Below are 19,259 nucleotides of genomic sequence, written 5' to 3' on the forward strand. Positions count from 1 at the left end.
ACACAATATCATGTTTTATTCCTATAACTTACACATCCAATTTTTCAATTAACAATTCTCAATTTTAAAACCCTAAAGCAAGGAAAGAAGGAAAAATTGAAAAATCAATTGATTTTTTTTTTTTTTTTGGTAGAAAAAAATCAATTGATTTACCTTAGAGTGAGTGAGAACTTGTTTAATACATACCTTTAAAAATGATCGAAAATGAACTCTTACCTTTTTTAATAATAGAAAATTGATAACAGATGTAATATTTTTTAGTTCTTACCTTTTAAGTGAAATTTAATAATTTCCTTATAAAAAAAAGTAAAATTTAATAATTCTACCTTAATTTGCACTAGACCTACCTTGGATTATTAGAAAAATTTTATGGTGAAGTCATTAAAATGACTTTTGTGGTGAAGTTAACACGATAACATCAAAAGTGTTGTGAGTAACACCCCACTGTTTGTACAGTGGCATCAAAAATTCAGTCCCCTTAGTATCATCAATTCATCAGATTAACAAGAATACACTTAATCTAATTTTATCTTACATTGTTTTAAGTGTAACACCCCACAAAGTGTAACACTCACATATATCAGCAACTCTGTTTGCATGTTAAAGATGCCAATGATAAAATAATACCTGTAAGTCTAAGATGTTGCAAGCATTACTAGATGAATTACTATTGATCATTAATCAGTAATCAACAATTTAAAAATGAATCAAACATTAAGATTAAAATTAACTTATTCAAAAAAATCAGTTTCATGACTGCACCGTAGAAGCTTACAACAAAGAGTTATTAAAAAGTAAATAATAACTTACTTTAAAAAAAGAGTAAATAATATCTTAATTCAAGTGTATTATAGAATGATATCATTAAGATATAATAATATTTACATATATTTAAAGTGACAAAATATAAGCATTCTTCACTTATACATATATAATAAGTTTCTCCCTGTCTTCACACATATATAACATAAGCATCGAGTGTGTTTTTGAGGAAGAAAAGATGAGGGGAGGATTAAACATGGAGTACTACCTGCCAATAATAGTTATGTTGTTGATACAGTTAATATTTGCAGGTCAGACTCTTGGCACAAGAATGGCACTTTTGGAGGGTATGAGTCCAAGGATATTTGTAGTATACCGTAGTGCTTTTGCAACCATTGTTCTTGCTCCCCTCGCTTATTTATCAGGGTAATATTACCACTTCTCTTTACTTTCTTCATTACATAATCCTATTCCTTAAATTATTGTTTTTTTCATTATTTTGACAGGAGAAACTCTGGCTCATATTCCTTGAATTTAAGGAGTTTTTCCTTGATTTTCATGACCTCACTAATTGGGTTTGTTTCCATTCTCTCTCTAAGTATTAATCATTTTAAAGTTTTATAAGTAATGATCTCTCAATTATGCTCATATCAGATATTCAACTATTTGAGCTGATTTGATTTGTTTCAAAGAAGAAAACTATTTGGGCTGATTTGGTTGCCATAATTGTGCTGATATTAATGTAGACGCTCAATAATATATCTTTGACCTTTTTTTGTTTGACTAAATAAATTATCTGACTATTCTTTCAACAATTTGACAAAGAATATAAATTGTTTTTAAGAGGAATATGACAAAGAATAGTTAAAATTACATTGGATACAAGTTTATAGTTAAATATTGTAAAAAAAATATCTGATTTATAAAAAGAGTAGATGAATTGGGAGTCTCGATTTGCTTAATTGGGATTCCTCACTTATGCTCAGTTTATAGAGAGACACAGTATCTTAAAGTTTTGAGTGACTATGCGTATGCTATGCTGTGCTTATAAACTCATTTGGAATCCCAACATATACTAATGGATAAATATGAATATGACAAATATTAAAGAATACCTATAAATTCTATATGATGAAAAGTAGAAAAATGTTTACACTTATATATAGATAAAATGGTGTGCAAGGTTCAATAATCATTATTTGAGATTGATTAGAAATATTTTCACACTCTTTTGTTGTTTCTGTTGGGATATATTGCAGCATTACATTGAATCAAAATTTATATTTTGAGGGTCTATATCTTTCTTCTTCTTCAGTTGCAAGTGCCATTTCCAATCTTCTTCCGGCAGTCACATTTGTAATTGCAGCCTTAGTAGGGTAATTACTAGTCAGCCTATTTTGTTTACTCAAAAGGAGGTGTTTATTTTAATTGAAATTGAAATTGATTATATTACAGAATGGAAAAAGTGAATATTCGAAGTATAAGAACTATAGCCAAAATAGTGGGGACAATTATATGTGTAAGTGGAGCAGTGTCAATTGCATTGTTGAAGGGTCCAAAACTACTAAATGCAGATAAGATACTTTCAAAATCAATCATGGCCACAACCTTATTAGGAAGTGATGAGAATTGGTTGCTTGGATGTCTGTCTCTTCTCGGATGCACTGTTGCTTGGGGAATTTTTCTCATTTTGCAGGTATTTTAATCGATACTCTCACATTAAATAATGTACGTGTTCTATAATAAAGACTATATATATCATTAATTAAATAAATCTAAAATGTTATAATCGGCGGATGGGGTATGTAAAACTTAAAGGGTCTTGTCCGTGCCCCGGAGCACTAGTTAATGTGCTAAAAGTAGAAAGAAAGGTACAATTTTGCATTATTTAACTTTCAAAAAGTAGAATAGACAATTTTCAAAACAATATTTTATTTTATAATTTTTTAACAAGTTTTCCGAGACACTCGTTAACTTTTTTCAAACTTAAATGAAACACCTAACTTCAAATAGATGGAGTAATAAAAGTTGTCTCCCCGCCCATCATTAATAACGTTGGCACCACTAGGAGGTAGACAGAAAAATGTCTAATCGAATTAATTATATGTATTTATTGTTTCTTCAATTTCAGATACAAGCAATGTTATCTTGAGAAATGCTAATGTGTAATCTCAAAGCATTGTTGTTAGTACAACGAAAACACTCTATTTATCTTAAATTATACGACGTTTTGATCATTTCATACGTATTAAAAAATATAATTAATTTTTACCAGGTTCCAGCTTATGCAAGTCATCCCAATTACTTATCACTTTGTGCATGGATGTGTTTCATGGCAACATTACAATCAGCATTAGTCACACTATTCTTAGAGCCAGACTTTAATGGATGGAAGATTAAGTCTCTGCTTCAATTTGGTAGCGCTTTATATGCTGTATGTGGATGATTCAACAATTTATACTTCTATAAAAAAAATTAATTAATATATCATATAATTTAATACATCACAAGTGACATTTTGCAGGGAGTTATGGGATCTGCAGTAATATACTGTCTCCAAGCATGGTGCATTTCAAGGAGAGGACCTCTCTTCTCTGCTATGTTTACTCCTGTTTTCACAATTATTTGTACTGTATTGGCTGCCATTTTGCTTCATGAGGAAATATACATTGGAAGGTAGTAATAATTAACTTGTGATATTAAAGAAGATTCTTAACACATATTGAATTTAATCAATTATTATTAATCTAACTAAATGATTCTTCTACTTCATGTGTGTTAGCTTGATAGGTGCAATTGGAGTGATCATTGGTTTGTATATTGTACTTTGGGGTAAAGCTGAAGAAGTAGTTGATATTAAAGAGAATATAGTTCCAAAATCTATGGAAGTGAAAATTGATTTGGAAGAACCTCTTTTACCAGATGACTCTACTTAGAATAAATGAATATCATATCATATCATATTATCAAAAGCAAAATTGTATCAGGGTTTTTTAACTTATATTTATTTAAAAAAGGAAAATTGTTTGTGGACCAACGTTCATTCTTATTATAATCTAAGTTTGTGTATATGATGATCATTGAATGATATATACTGTAAACAATGTTTCATGCCAGTCAGTGCCACAACAAGACCTCATTTACAACAACGAGGTCACAAACTTAGATAAACACATTGAAATGTTCATTAATTTATGATATAATTTTGATGTTATGTTGGTGGACCAAATTCAAAATTCTGATTTTTGGTGAAAAAGATGGATCTGTTATGTCTATTTCATGACTGGTAATTAGTTAATCCAAGAGATTGCATTCTTAGAATGAGTAGAGTGAAATTTACGCATTTCATAAATTCTTCTAATCTCAATAAAAAGTATTTATAAGCGTGCAAAGAATTGATTTTTTTTTTTTTAAAGTTTTTTTCAATAAGCCAAAAGAGATATATAAAAAAGATGAAAATCATTCAAATACAAGGTGTGCCTGGAATGACTTAACACAAAGTCTAGTCCAATTACAAATTAATAAAAACGAAGAAGAACAAACAAACGAAATCAAGATGTGGAATAACCAATGTGGACAAAAGGGTTATACCACCAAGCACTCAAATAAAAAAAACCATATTGGTCTTTGAACCTTCAACCACCACCAAGATTGAATCTTAATCTATCAACCAAATGTACAGGAGTCATTTCTTTCTTGTCGAAAATTCGTAAATTTCTCTCTTTCTAAATGATCCAATTACACTCCAACCATATCACTTGACAACAAAGACGAGTATCCCTTCTAATCAAATAAGACCGTCAAATTGAAGAGCATGCATACATACATTGATCGGAAGAACACAAGAAATCTCAAGCCACTTAAGAATGAAATACCAAATATGACCGGAGAAATCACATTAAAAGAAAAGATTATTAATATTCATCTCCTCTTTCCTGCAGCCATCAACATACGCCAAGGAATCTAAAAAGATTATTCTATGATGAAACAGGTTGTCTTTAGTCGAAATCCTCTTATTCAAAAGTCTCCACATGAAAATGGAAACTTTCAGCAGCGCTGCCTTCTTCTAAATAAGCTCACATTAAAAATATGATAGACTCTTTTAACCGGATATCCCACCTTAAAAATATTCTATTAATTAATAAAATTAAAATAAGGTCAATGACACAATTTTTTTTAAGGAAGTGAGTAACACAGTTGATTTGTTCATAAATATATCAATTTTTTTTAATATCAAATAGTCTAGTGATTAGATTCATAAATTTTTGGAGTGGAGAAATGACGAACACAGGGTTCGAACCCTGAGTCATGCAAGTAATATTTGATATCTAACAATTGCACTACACTTATGAAACCAATTGGAACAAGATAATTTTAATTAGGTGTAAAAACTAAAATGATTTTGTAAAGAAAAAGGTGTAAATTGACTTTTTAAGACCTATATACTATTTATTTTATCGAATGAGACCTATATATTATAAAAATATGCATGCACAATGTGTGACAATAATTTTTTGCCAGAGTTGATTTTCAGATTTCATCGTTACCGTCTATCGGTGTGAACAAGTGCACATGATTTGGGCCATGTAAACTGACTAGCTAATAAAAATGAAAATTAAAACAAGTGATCAATGACACAATTTTTCCCTATAAAAAATAAATCAAATTATGATATTTGTAATTTGCATTTTTGACAAAAACAAAACAATATTCATTCATTTAAATTGATAGAATACATCAGATACAATAATAATAACATGATCAACATCGCTAAAAACATAAAATGTGAATCTACGAACAAAATCACATCACCCAAGTTAATAACATACATCGACAAAAAATGCCTACAAATAATATGATAAAATCTAAATCATCAGAATACCCATGCTTCCGGATCTGCAACGTTGACGCACAAATCATTGATTGAATCTATGATTGAGTGAAGATGATCTTTCAATAAGAACCAAACGAGCACCGCAACAAGACACAAAATCAAACGTCGCACCAGACGACGAACAACACAGCGCCGCACTTGGACGACAAAATCATGAAAAAACATAAAAGAAAAAACTTGATACATGAGGAAATCATATTCATAATAAAAGAAAAAGAAAAAAAAGATGCAGATGATGACCTAAAATCACCGTCTTCAATGAGTAAAAGATAAAAAAAAAAAATATAGAGAAGGTGGAGTTTCTTTCGCTAAAAAACTAAAATCGGCTGCTTGTTATTCTTGTTTTGGTTTGTTATTTGTATTTGTAATTTGTACATATAAAGACAATCATTCACTTGTACTAAAATACGAAATATTGTAGAAGAAAAAAAAAAACCATTTAGGATTGATGATTAAGAGTTGAATTTGAGAAGTACATAAGAGTTTATGATGCACTTACAACATCAAATAATTTCCATTTTATTCCTCTCTTTCTTTTGAATTTGCTAAAAATAATTAAAAGTTTAATTCTTCCATCTTCATCTCCCAACTTTATACCGAGGTAAAAACAAGTTCAACAACAGAAAACCCATTATTGTTGAGATCTTTGAATTTATTTTCTTCATCCAACTAGACTATGGTGACCTTCCTCAACAAGATTGTGACAAAGCAAAACAATAAAGAAACAAACTATTTGATTACAATTCTGAGAGTTGATTTTCTTGATCTTCATCAACTATTTGATTTGATGAAGTTCCCTAATTGATGCCGTTTTCTACTAAATTAATAGGGGTCTTGTTAACCAATGCTCTTAGAGCACTAGTTAAGAATTTAAATATAGAAATAATTTACAAGTTTTATGTAGATAAAGTTACTTTTTAAACTTTCAATGTGTTGAATACATCATTTCCAAATAAAATTTCTTTTTTAAATTTCTTAACATTAGGACACTTGATAACATTTCCCAATTAATAAACAGTAGTTTTGGGGACAAAATGAAACACAAAAATTAGTTATAAGATCAAATGTTTTGCCTATATTAAATATGGTGAACCACAATTCAAATCTCAATTAAATGTATACTAGTGTGTTGACCCGTATTATGGCCCACTTCACATAAAAAACAACTTAATATATCTATGGAGCAGTTGCATAGTTGTTGTAAAAACCACCGCAATTTACTCAGTTTGCTACATTGCAATACTTTACAGTAGCCTCTCCCCGCTTCAAAAACCACCGGATCTGCATATTCTCTCATCACAAGATATCTTATTCAGCTGCAAGCAACTTCTCCTTCTGCTCAGTAATTAGAAAAATTAGGAACATTCCAATCATTGCATTTTGTTGAATAGTATTACTACATACCAACAATTCCTTTTTCTATATTAGATATCAGAAATGTTAGTTGGAGAGGATTTTGTTGTGTCTAGTGTCCACAAAAGGTTTAAAATCTATGATTTCTTGAAGTTGAAGTTTCACATGAAACCCATGGCTAAGGAAAAATGTAAAAAGACATGAAAAATAAATAACCGTATAGAAATTTCATGAGGAGCCAAGCATTTTGCGAATAATAGAAAGATGTGCATCTTTTGTGCATTTCATGCTCGGTTTCTAAATTTAGTTTTATGAGATTTCCAATAACACTATTTTAAAAATAGCAAAAACCCAAGAGAAGTACATCTTATTAAGGATAGAACATATTGTGTGTAATATACATGTACACGATATCCAATGATTAGGATTTATTGGCGATTTGTCTTTCAACAAAAGAAATCTAATAAAAAAATTCATGTAATTGTCAAAGTTAAAAAAAAACTTCTTGCAGTTGGAGGTCATTACCTTCTTCAACCGCTCATGCATTCACCACCATAGAAAAAAGAAAGTAAGGTCTCCCATTTTGAAACCTATCGGACCTAGAAAAAACAAACAAAGAAGAAAGCATAAGTGAATGAGAAGAAGAAATTCATAAAAAAAAAATATAGATGCTGGAAAAAAAGGGCAAAAATAAATTAAGAAATATGGTGTGAAAAATAAAAGAAAGAAAGAAATAACTTATGTGAGAAGAGGAACAGAAAAGAATATAAATGAAACAATTTAGATGAGAGTTGTTGGGAATTAGTAAAATAGTTCAAGGGTAGAAGAACAAAAGCTGAAGCGGCAGTCGAAAAGTATTTTTAGAAAATGGTGAAATCAAAAGATGAATGAGTTGAAAAGTCTAAGTACAATTACCAAAAATTATAAATAAAAAATACAAATAATCTCATAAAATACAAAAGTTTCCTTATTAAGAAATAATTTAGAAAGAGTATGAAGGAAGGTTGTTCTTAAAAGATGACAAATGACAAACTTGCCAAAACACTAAACTTGCTTTATTATTATCTATGATTGAACAATATCACATGTCTGTTCAAAAACAAATTGGTCTACCATCGTTAAATGACTTTTCACTACATACATTTGATCCAAATGGTAAGCAACTTGAACCCTTAAACAATACTACTCACCTTATATGCGCCTGAAGATTAATCACAATTGAGAGGCCGTCAAAACATCATATTAATATCATAATAATCCAAAATACATAATTAAAACATTTAATAAAAAATAAAAATAAATAAACGTGCAATCGTGTTTGGAGAGCATAAGAACTTTAGTTTACTTCAACAAAAAATAATAATAAAAAAGCCTAGGATTGTATATATAAATAAGGTTTACCATATCTCTTTATATTCACCCAAAAAAAAACTTTGAGCAACGTGTTTTGGAAAGCAAAGATGGGATGTTTAGACATGGAGTATTATATGCCAATAATGGTTATGGTATTGATACAGTTTATATATGCAGGTATGAATCTTGGCATAAGAGTCACCCTTTTGGAGGGTATGAGTCCCAACGTATTTGTAGTATACCGTAGTGCTTTTGCAACCATTTTTCTTGCTCCCATTGCTTATTTCTCTGGGTACGTATATATATATATATATATATGCTTTACTATCACCATTTCATTCTTTGTTATTATTCCTCTTATCTCAAGTGTATTCATTCTTTTTTTTTGTAGGAGAAACTCTGCCTCTTATTCCTTAAATTTAAGGAGTTTTTCCTTGATTTTCATGACCTCACTAATTGGGTATGTTTCCATCTTCTAAACGATATGCCTCATTTTTATTAATAACAGTGATACTAATGACCATACTTTACGGTCGTCTTAGATGAGATTACAGAAGTTAAACTATTACCCAATTCAACTAAGTATATTGCTTGCTAATCACATCCAAAATATATGACTAATTTTAATTCAGTTCCAACAGAATACTTTAGAGATAATTAATTTGTTCTTATTGGAATATGATGCAGCGTTACATTGACTCAAAATCTATATTTTGAGGGTCTATATCTATCTTCTTCTTCAATTGCAAGTGCCATGACCAATCTTATTCCTGCAGTCACATTTGTTATAGCAGTCCTTGCAAGGTACTAATTACTCTTTTCCCTCTATCTTAAAATTGAAACCAATATGTTGCAATTAATTTGAAACTGAATACTATATATATTACAGAATGGAGAAAGTCAACATTCGAAGTTTGAGAACTATAGCCAAAATAGTAGGGACATTAATATGTGTTTGTGGAGCATTGTCTATAGCATTGTTGAAGGGTCCAAAGCTACTAAATGCAGAAAACATACTACCTACAAAATCTATCATGGCCATAACCTCCGGTAGTGATGATAGTTGGTTGCTTGGATGTGTGTATCTTTTGGGAAGTAGTGTTGCCTGGTCACTTTGGCTCATTTTGCAGGTATTTATTTATGTCGATAAGCATCGCTAGCTTATATATTCTTCAATAGTCATGTAACCTGACCCCTCTTATATCTTCTTCTTCTTCAGGTTCCAGCTTATGCAAGTCATCCCAATTATTTATCACTTTCAGCATGGATGTGTTTCATGGCAACATTACAATCAGCATTAGTCACACTATTCTTAGAGCCAGACCTTAATGCATGGAAAATTAATTCTCTACTTCAATTTGGTTGCGCTTTATATGCAGTATGCCCATATTTTCCATGATGATACAACAATACTTGTATATATTATTAATTAATACACATTGAGTGGCCTAATTTGTAATAAATAAATACATTTTGCAGGGAATTATGGGGTCTGCATTTGTATTTTGTCTCCAAGCATGGTGCATTACAAAGAGAGGACCTCTCTTCTCTGCAGTGTTTAGTCCTCTCTTAACAATTCTTGTGACTATATTGGCTGTCTTGTTGCTTCATGAGGAAATATACATTGGAAGGTACTAATATTTATGTTCTAAAAATAAAGATTAATTTGAACATTTACAACTTAAATTATTAATCTAATTAACTGATGCTTATGCTTCATGTGAGTTAGCTTGATAGGCGCAATTGGAGTGATCATTGGCTTGTATGTCGTGCTTTGGGGTAAAGCGGAAGATGTAGTCCATGTCAAACAGAAGATAGATCCAAAATCTATGGTTACTCAGACAGAGGAAGTGAAAATTTTGATAACCGATTTGAAAGAAACTCTTTTAGCAGATGAATCTACATTACAACGTTGATTGAAAAAGGAATCAATGAATGTCATTCCATAATTTTTTAGCTTAATTAAAATTAATGTCATCATCACTGTATCTTTTTTATGTTTGCTTTCCATGATATAGCTGAAGAGAATAACAGTTGAAGTTACTTTTTTACTCTTTGTCATTTATGTATTCATTTATTGTGAGAGAAATACAAACTTAAGAGCATAATCAATGGTTAATTATGAGACAAATGAAATTTTTAAAATGAATCTTCAAGAAAGGTAAATTATAAATTTTTTAGCTGATGAATATATATTACACTGTTGATTGAAAAAACTGTGTTAAATTTAAAGAATGAAAAATTGTATCAATTTCTCTATACAATAGGCTACACTCACGGTCAATCTGACCTTACAGTCTTACACTCTTCACTAATAAACTAGCTTCATCTTTTACACCACTCTTAGTCTATGTTGATGATAGAGTGAGTTCTCACAGGAAACAATTTAGTGGGGAATTTGAAGCAACCAAAGGAAAATTTCAAGATGATTTTGAGATCAAGGACTTTGGATTTTTAAAATTCTTCCTAGGAACAGAAACTGTACATTCAGAACAAGATATCACTTTGTGTCAAAGACAGTATTTTCTATATTTATTAACTAAGACAAATAACTTGGTCTTCAAGCCATCCAGTTTTCCCAATAGATCCTATTCAAGGATTACACAATGATGATACTGAAGAATATATTGAGCCTTTGTTGGCAAGTTATTTGACATCCATAAGGCCAGATATAATATTCCTTGTGCAACAAGTCAGTCAATTTCTAGATTCACCAACCTCAGCACACTTCCCTAGTTTGTTCTTTTCTCGTAGCTCTTCACTCGATATACTTGGATTTAGTGATGTAGATAGGGGTGGTTTATCAGATACTATCACAGGATATTGCTTTGATTTGTTGGAAATCAAAGAAGCAACAAACAGTTTCAAAATCCTCCTCAGAAGCCGAGTATAGGGCATTAGCTGCAGCCACATCTGAACTTTAATGGCTTAGTTATCTATCTACTTACAGATTTTCAATTGAAATGCACTAAAATCCAGCACTATATTCTGATAGTCAAAATTCTTTGCATATTGCCTCCAATCATAAGAAGTTGCTAGGAGGACTGATGAGGTTGCCTCAAATCTCCTTCTATTAACAGATATTCTAACTAAGGCTTTAGGTGCATTGCCAAGCTAGACCTCTTGGAGATTTTTAGGGCTTAGATTGAGGAGTAATTACAATGTATAGCTTAATTATATTCTAGTTAGCTACATAGTAGCTAGATTAATCCTAGATTAATTCAATCAATGCATCAATTCATTCTCTTTTCATTTTGGGATTTAAGTCATTGAAGGTGAAGAAAGTCACAAAATCCTGGATTTTAGGATTTAAGTCAGGATTTTGACAACAATGTGAACGTATATATGGCCGGTGGTTTTGGAAAATTAAATCGAGGAGACCATTATTTGTGCGGGAAGCCAACTGCGAGTGATGATGGTTGGAGTAGTCTCGGAAATTCGCATGTTATCTGTTCGGATAGTGTTATATACTACTACATCTTTCTTACAGTAATTGAATATTTCCTGGTTCTAAAGGGAGAGTTATTAGCATTGGTGTGGGGAAGTTATACAATCAAAGGTGATAGTTCTATTGATCTTATAACAATATTACAGATTAACAAAAGACTTGAATTACTCAAGTAATAAAATTAAAACAAGTAAACAAAACTAAATTTTTATTTAAGATTTACTTTTTAATAAAAAAATCAAAATACGCAATATGTGACATTAATTTTAATTTGGTCTTCATTGACTTCAAGCTTTCATCACTATGAATATGATCGATCGCAGGTGTGAACAAGTGCAATGTGCATTGATCCCAAATCATGTGGAAGATAAACAAAAATACTCTAGTGGTATAATAAAAAACATGCACGATGGAAATCATCGTGACATTCCCTAAGTTATTGCAATTCATATTTTTGACTTAATAAAATAATATATTCTCATCTCAAACGTGTTGTTTATAAATAGCAACCTGATCCACGATAATAATAATAAACTGAGTATATTTGGTTGGTCAACAAAAAAAAAGAATGATATAATTTTTTTTGACCAAAACAAAGTTAATTATTATCATTAATCAACCAATGTTCAATACAAGAAGGATAAGAATAAAAAATACGGTGATTAGCCCAAGAACAGGACGCCCTAGCTAAGGTATGAGCAACCATGTTCGCTTGTCTCCTAACAAACTTCACCTTGAAGTTGGAATGTAAAGATAACTGATAAATAATATTAGAAACAATATCATAAAATACCGAATCACCATAACCCGGAGACGATAGAGCTTGCACTAGAGTAGTAGAGTCAGATTCGAAGATAACCCGGTCCCATCTATTCACATTAGCAAAGTGAATGGCATCGAGTAAGGCTACTGCCTCCCCCTCCAAAACTGTCATATTTGCCCGTTGCCATTTTGTTTGAGCCCGGATAAATTGACCATGGAAATCTCTAACACAACACACAAAAGATGTTAGATGGTTGTGGTCATGGAACGTTGCATCCACATTACACTTCAACCACATCTCGCTTGGTTTCTCCCAAATTGAGATGTTACCTTGGACTCTATTTTGCCTGTGTTGCACAACCACTGGTGATGGATGTTTATGAACCTCTTGCCATTGCTGCCATGCATCTAGTGCCGTCCTTCCAATGCTTGTTGAAGTATGATGAGCGTCATTCCAAATGATATCATTACGTGCAACCCAAATTTTCCAGTGAAGTAAAGCCACCCGACCAGAAATGTCTCGGCTTTCTGAACAACATATATCAAAAACAAAATCTGCCAAACTACTCTCTTTCCAACTCGCGTATGCAGCACGGACGAGAGTTATGCCCAATACCAACTTTCACGTACCACCATACAACCCACAAAAGCATGCCAATCATCCTCAACAGCCGTATCACACCAAGGACAAATCACCTCACATTGTACATGACGTGATCGTAGTAAGAGACGCGTCGGAACACACCCCCTGTAAATCCTCCATAATAAATTACGTGCTTTATGAGGGGAATTCACCTTCCAGATCCTATGTCATTCTCCTTCAAATGAAACCGATCAGTGTGTAACAACTCCATCATAGCCAGTTTATAATCAGTCTTAACAGTATACCTCCCGTTGCGTTCCATCATCCACACTATTCTATCATTCTGAACTTCCACAAACAGTGGTGTGTCGAGAATAGCTTGCACCATATCATTTGAAAACAGAGATTCAATCTTATTAATGTCCCAAACTCGTTCCTCGTTAGATATCAAATCAGACACACACAAACTATGCACACCCTGGCTTTGTGGGGATTGAATCCAGCTACCGTGAACACCTCGAACCCATGGATCATTTATAACGCTGACCTGCTGCCCATGTCCAATTGTCCACCTAGAACCATGTAAAAGTAGCTGACACGAAGTCCAAATACTCCGCCAAGCAAAGCTCGGGTTATTACCGAGTTTAGCACCCAAAAGAATGATATAATTGAGATTACTAAATAAGTTACTTTTTTTAGTAATATTTAAATTGAACAAAGAATATATATAATAAATTTCTTCTTCTCTTCACACAACATAAGCATCGTGTATAATTTGGAAAGCAAAGATGGGATGTTTAGACATGGAGTACTACCTTCCAATAATGGCTATGGTGTTGATAGAGTTTATATATGCAGGTTTGGGTATTGGCACAAGAATTGTATTTTTGCAGGGTTTGAGCCCTAGGATATTTGTAGTGTACCGTCATGCTATTGCAACCATTCTTCTTGCTCCTGTTGCTTATTTTTCCGGGTACTTCTATTTCATTGCTTTATTTATATTATTTTCTTCATTAATATTAAGTGTATTAATTAAAAATAATATTTCTTTTGTTTCTTGATAGGAGAAATTCTGGCTCTTATTCCTTAAATTTAAGGAGTTTTTCTTTGTTATTCTTAACCTCACTAATTGGGTTAGTTTCCATTCTCTAGTAATAATAATATAAACGCATATTTACACTCATGTACCTGAGATTGATTTGTGTTATCATGGCTCTATATATGTTGCAGCATTACATTGAATCAAAATTTATTTTTTGAGGGTATATTTCTAGCTTCTGCTTCAGTTGCAAGTGCCATGTCCAACCTTGTTCCAGCAGTCACATTTGTAATAGCAGCCTTTGTAGGGTAATTACTAAAGTGAAAATATTTAATTTGTTATTCAATCAAAATTTAAACGAATGTGTTTTTAATTATTGGAAGTTGAATACTATTATATTACAGAATGGAGAAAGTAAATATTCGAAGTATGAGAACTATAGCCAAAATAGTGGGGACAGTGATATGTATAAGTGGAGCAGTATCTATTGCATTGTTGAAGGGTCCAAAGCTACTAATAAATGCAGAGAACATAACTTCAAAGTCAATCATGGCAAGACTCTCTAGTAATGATGAGAATTGGTTGCTTGGATGTCTTTGTCTTTTAGGAAACTGTGTTGCTTGGTCAATTTGGCTCATTTTGCAGGTATAGTATGTTATTTCAATATCAAAACACATATCATATATATGCGTTAAGGTTTTGGATCAACATGTAATATTCAAACTCACTTATGTGATTGCTTTAAGGAATAAGAATAACTATATTATTCTAATAAGATAAATGTAATCAAAACTAGTTATTCTATTTACTTATATATCATATAACCTCTGTCATGTTATACCTTCATCAGGTTCCAGCTTATGCAAGCCATCCTAATTACTTGTCATTTACAGCATGGATGTGTTTAATGTCTACATTTCAATCAACAGTAGTCACATTATTCGTGGAATCAGACCTAAATGTTTGGAAGATCAATTCTTTGCTTCAATTTGGTTGCATTTTATATGCAGTATGTGGATGAATTTTCATTATGATACAACTATACTTGTATATATATAAATAAATTAATACATCATCAGTGCCTAATTAGCAGTAATTACATTTTGTAGGGAATCATGGGATCTGCAGTAACATTCTATCTTCAAGCATGGTGCATTTCAAAGAGAGGACCTCTCTTCTCTGCTATGTTTAATCCTCTTTTCACATTAATTGTGACTGTATTTGCTATCTTGTTGCTTCATGAGGAAATATACATTGGAAGGTAGTGATATATTCAAGCTCTGATTATTAATCAAGATTCTTGTTATCACAAATAGAGTAATAGGAGATTTCGTCCCCGTGAGCTTAGCTCAGTTGGTAGGGACATTGCATAATTTATGCAGGGGCCGCGGTTCGAACCCCGGACACCCCACTTCTCCACATTTAATTGTGTGAGATTTAGCCACTAGGCTACTAGACAAAAAAAAAAAAAAAAAAAAGAGTAATATGAGATTTCAACCAACTAAATGATTATTTTGTTTCATGATTGTTAGCTTGATTGGTGCAATTGGAGTGATCATAGGTTTGTATACTGTACTTTGGGGTAAAGCTGAAGATGTAGCTGAAGTCAAAGAGAAGACAGATCCAAAGTTGATGATTATTAATGAGACAGAGGAAGGGAATCTTTTTATAAATGAATCTTGTGAAAAAACATATTATGAAACTGTTTTGGAAGAACCTCTGTTACCTGCTTAGTCCACATTACTCTATTAATTGAGGGATTTGGATCCTCCAAACATTAAAATGCATTCGATCCCCCTTATAATGTTAATAAGTTGTAGAGCTTAATACATACATTTTAATGGTGAGATTATCCACATAATCTAGTCAAATTTGTTACAATAAATGAATGTCACCATAGCTTTTCTATTTTTGATTTCCTTGATATAGTTTCTGAGCAATATATGTACATGATTGAAGTTACTGTTTACTATTTTTGTATATGTATAATAAGTTCTTAATTATTAGAGAAATTTGTGGGACACTATGCAAGATTTTGGTTATATGGTGGTGAACTTTGGTGGGTGCTGTGCTGTTTTTATATGCTATAGATGATCCATCATAGCTATAATGGGATTAATATAGAGCCAATTTTGTTACCACTTTTTTTTTATTTTTTATAAAAGTCATTCTTTTGATAAAATAATCACCTTTAAAAGATTTCATCCGTTTGACGTCTTCATTCTCTTTATGCATAATTGCCCAATGTTTAGTTAAATGTGCTAGTTTTTAATTTGTGTTTGATATACACGATTAAGTGATTTGGTATCTTGGCAATGAAGAGAACTAAAAGTGATAAGGAGTCATGAATTCAATATTTTGTCTCTTATCAATGGAGGTTTGGTCTAATGGAAGAGGCTACACTTTTCGATATGACGAATTAAGATCTAAATTTTAATAAAGAGAGATGCTCATGTTTAATATCCAACCCACCTCAAATATGATTCTATTTAATGGAAATAATATATTGGGAATCCAAATAAACACTTTATTTATTTAGTTGTCCTTTCTAGATTATTGACTCATAAGAAGAAAAAAAATGATATTTTTTATTAAATTATTTGTCTTTCTTCTCTAATACCCCTGACATTTATCATTTGAAGGAAAGTTTTTTTAGTATGACTTACACATCGTAGTGAATACCTATTTGTTTATTTTTTTTTAGGAAAATTGATCTTCAATCTACTGTATTATTAATTTATTAAAGATGGGTGCTAGTCACACCCCAAAAAAACAAGTTACACCCTAGAATGACTAATATACCCTTTAACTAAAATAAAAATTTTAAATCAACTAAATTTACATTAACGTAAATTGAACATAAGTAAACTTAATTTACATTAACCTAAATTGAACATAAGTAAACTTAATTTATATTAAGCTAGATTGAACGTAAGTAAACTGAATTTACAAACTTAATTTACATTAACCTAGATTGAACGTAAGTAAACTGAATTTACATTAACCTAAATTGAACCTAAGTAAACTTAATTTACATTAACCTAAATTGAACATAAGTAAACTTAATTTACATTAACCTAGATTGAACGCAAGTAAACTTAATTTATACTAACCTCTTATATACATACGTAAACTAAATTTACATTAACCTAAATTGAACATAAGTAAACTTAATTTACATTAACCTAGATTGAATGTAAGTAAACTGAATTTACACTAACCTAAATTGAACATACGTAAACTTGAATTTACATTAACCTACATACGTAAACTACACTAACCCCTTTTATATACATACACGTAAACTTAATTTACACTAATCTCTCACTTAAAATCAAATTGACAGGCATATCTCATACCAAAACAAACAATAAACAAATAGAAACTCATCGAAAATGAAATTCATGAAATTCACTAACCTTTATGAATATAGTACAGATCAATAACAAAGATGTTGATTCAGATATTAGTTGCACATCTATGGTGATTTGTGGATGAAAGGGGGTAAGGGTTCAAAATGATCATAAAAGATAGGTTTTTAAAAATTTACATGAAGAGGGCAATTTTGATATTATTGTAAAATTTTAAATAAATTTGGGTGTAACTTGTTTTTTTTTTTTGGTGTGACTAGCACCGGTCTTTATTAAATTGATGTTTTTATTTTCTTTATATTTATTTTTATATTTTTAAATTTTTTTTAGTGTGCGGGTATCTTTGCATGCGATTGCAGAGATTAATCTCTCGAGTCGGATAGAAACATAATGAATGACAAAACTCTCCTTTAAGATATTTAAAATTGTTGCATTTACATGGTTGAATTCAAATTTAAGATTAAAGCATCTGATCAAGTTGAAAGCCATATCAATTTTTTTTGAGGGGATTATATCAAACTTTTTCTTAATGATATATGATATTTATGTAATTTATTAATGCACATATTTCTTTTTATTTTGTTTGATTTCCTTTATCAATGAAACAAAGTTTAAAAACAATAGCGACTATCTTGTTTCAACAGATTTAATTTTAGTTGTAGTAAAAACAAAGAATATTGTTGTTCCCACATATAGTTTGGTTGTGCCACACGAGTAAAATACCAAAATGCCCTTCGGCAGTTTGCTACCGAGGTTTTTAGGAACCGGCGGCAGTTAACTGCCGAAGTTTTTAGGACACCGGCGGCAGTTAAGTGCCGAGGAAAACCTCGGTAGTTAACTGCCGAGGAGAATGTTATAAGATCAGAACTTCATAGGAGTTTCCAAAACTCCATTGTTGCGTTTTTAATTTTTGAAGGTGCGATTTTGAGTCATTTGAAGCCATTAGAAGCCAATTTTAATCACAAAAACAAGTAAGTTTTTTGAATCCTATTGCATTGTTGCTTTGTGGTCGAATTGTATGTTATTTTTTGTTAAATTTCGATTATATAGGTTCGATTATATTGATTTGTTGATTTTATGATATGTTAGGATAGTTTAGGTTAGAATGGTTAGAATTGTTAGGATAGTTTAGGTTAGTGTAGGTTGAATTGATCGCCATATTTTTTTAAATGTAGATATGTCTCAGAATCAGAATCAGGGTAACGTTCACGATGATGAGACGAAAAAAGAAAAGTCACCTATGACATGGCATGGAATTGTTTGCGATGGTTTCGAAAAAAAGAAGGGTTCGAAGGTGCCGGTGTACAATCACTCGAGGTTGAGGAGGAGCGGGAGGACATGCTATTTTGGTCCTCAACCAAAACAAGGTACCGCAGGGACTGTAGCGGACAAGCCGATTGATTTGTGTGACGAGGAAGAATGAATGTAATGGCTTTTAATGCCTAATTGTTTTGGATTTTTTTTATGTTTTATTTTTGTGTCGCGCACATTTTGTTTGACATTATGGTATTTAGAATAAAATTGCATTTGGAATAAATAAATTTGAAAACAAAATAAGATAATTATTGTTCCATTCAAAACAAAATATATGTTATCACATTACATTGCATTTTACATTACATTCCGAAATTTACCTTCCAGCTGCAACAATCATCTTACCCCTGAATGGGGCAAATTCAAACTTGCTAAGCAGC

At 31.3% G+C, this 19,259-nt stretch overlaps 3 protein-coding genes and 1 long non-coding RNA gene across 4 annotated transcripts; 3 read left to right on the forward strand and 1 right to left on the reverse strand.

Moving 5' to 3' along the window:
* Positions 1-938: 938 nt before the first annotated feature.
* Positions 939-3,965, forward strand: LOC11423314 (WAT1-related protein At4g30420). The gene is made up of 7 exons (XM_003626656.4): positions 939-1,188; positions 1,269-1,337; positions 2,022-2,138; positions 2,218-2,458; positions 3,038-3,196; positions 3,287-3,438; positions 3,545-3,965. Exons 1-7 carry the CDS (start codon positions 1,001-1,003, stop codon positions 3,696-3,698), a joined length of 1,080 nt encoding a protein of 359 aa, XP_003626704.2. The 5' UTR covers positions 939-1,000; the 3' UTR covers positions 3,699-3,965.
* A 2,739-nt stretch (positions 3,966-6,704) lies between these two features.
* Positions 6,705-7,683, reverse strand: LOC112417507 (uncharacterized). Its single transcript, XR_003008071.2, has 2 exons — positions 7,535-7,683; positions 6,705-6,991 (listed from the first exon to the last, which is right to left on the reverse strand). It is a non-coding gene; the product is annotated as an uncharacterized lncRNA (long non-coding RNA).
* A 738-nt stretch (positions 7,684-8,421) lies between these two features.
* On the forward strand, positions 8,422-10,413 carry LOC120575788 (WAT1-related protein At4g30420). Its single transcript, XM_039828581.1, has 7 exons — positions 8,422-8,654; positions 8,754-8,822; positions 9,050-9,166; positions 9,252-9,492; positions 9,582-9,740; positions 9,842-9,993; positions 10,092-10,413. Exons 1-7 carry the CDS (start codon positions 8,470-8,472, stop codon positions 10,276-10,278), a joined length of 1,110 nt encoding a protein of 369 aa, XP_039684515.1. The 5' UTR covers positions 8,422-8,469; the 3' UTR covers positions 10,279-10,413.
* A 3,075-nt stretch (positions 10,414-13,488) lies between these two features.
* LOC11428777 (WAT1-related protein At4g30420) lies at positions 13,489-16,288 on the forward strand. Its single transcript, XM_003626658.4, has 7 exons — positions 13,489-14,128; positions 14,220-14,288; positions 14,386-14,502; positions 14,599-14,839; positions 15,045-15,203; positions 15,304-15,455; positions 15,727-16,288. Exons 1-7 carry the CDS (start codon positions 13,944-13,946, stop codon positions 15,926-15,928), a joined length of 1,125 nt encoding a protein of 374 aa, XP_003626706.2. The 5' UTR covers positions 13,489-13,943; the 3' UTR covers positions 15,929-16,288.
* The last annotated feature ends 2,971 nt before the right edge of the window (positions 16,289-19,259 follow it).

This window comes from Medicago truncatula, chromosome 8 (assembly GCF_003473485.1).
Source record: "Medicago truncatula cultivar Jemalong A17 chromosome 8, MtrunA17r5.0-ANR, whole genome shotgun sequence".
NCBI classification, from domain to species: Eukaryota; Viridiplantae; Streptophyta; class Magnoliopsida; order Fabales; family Fabaceae; genus Medicago; species Medicago truncatula.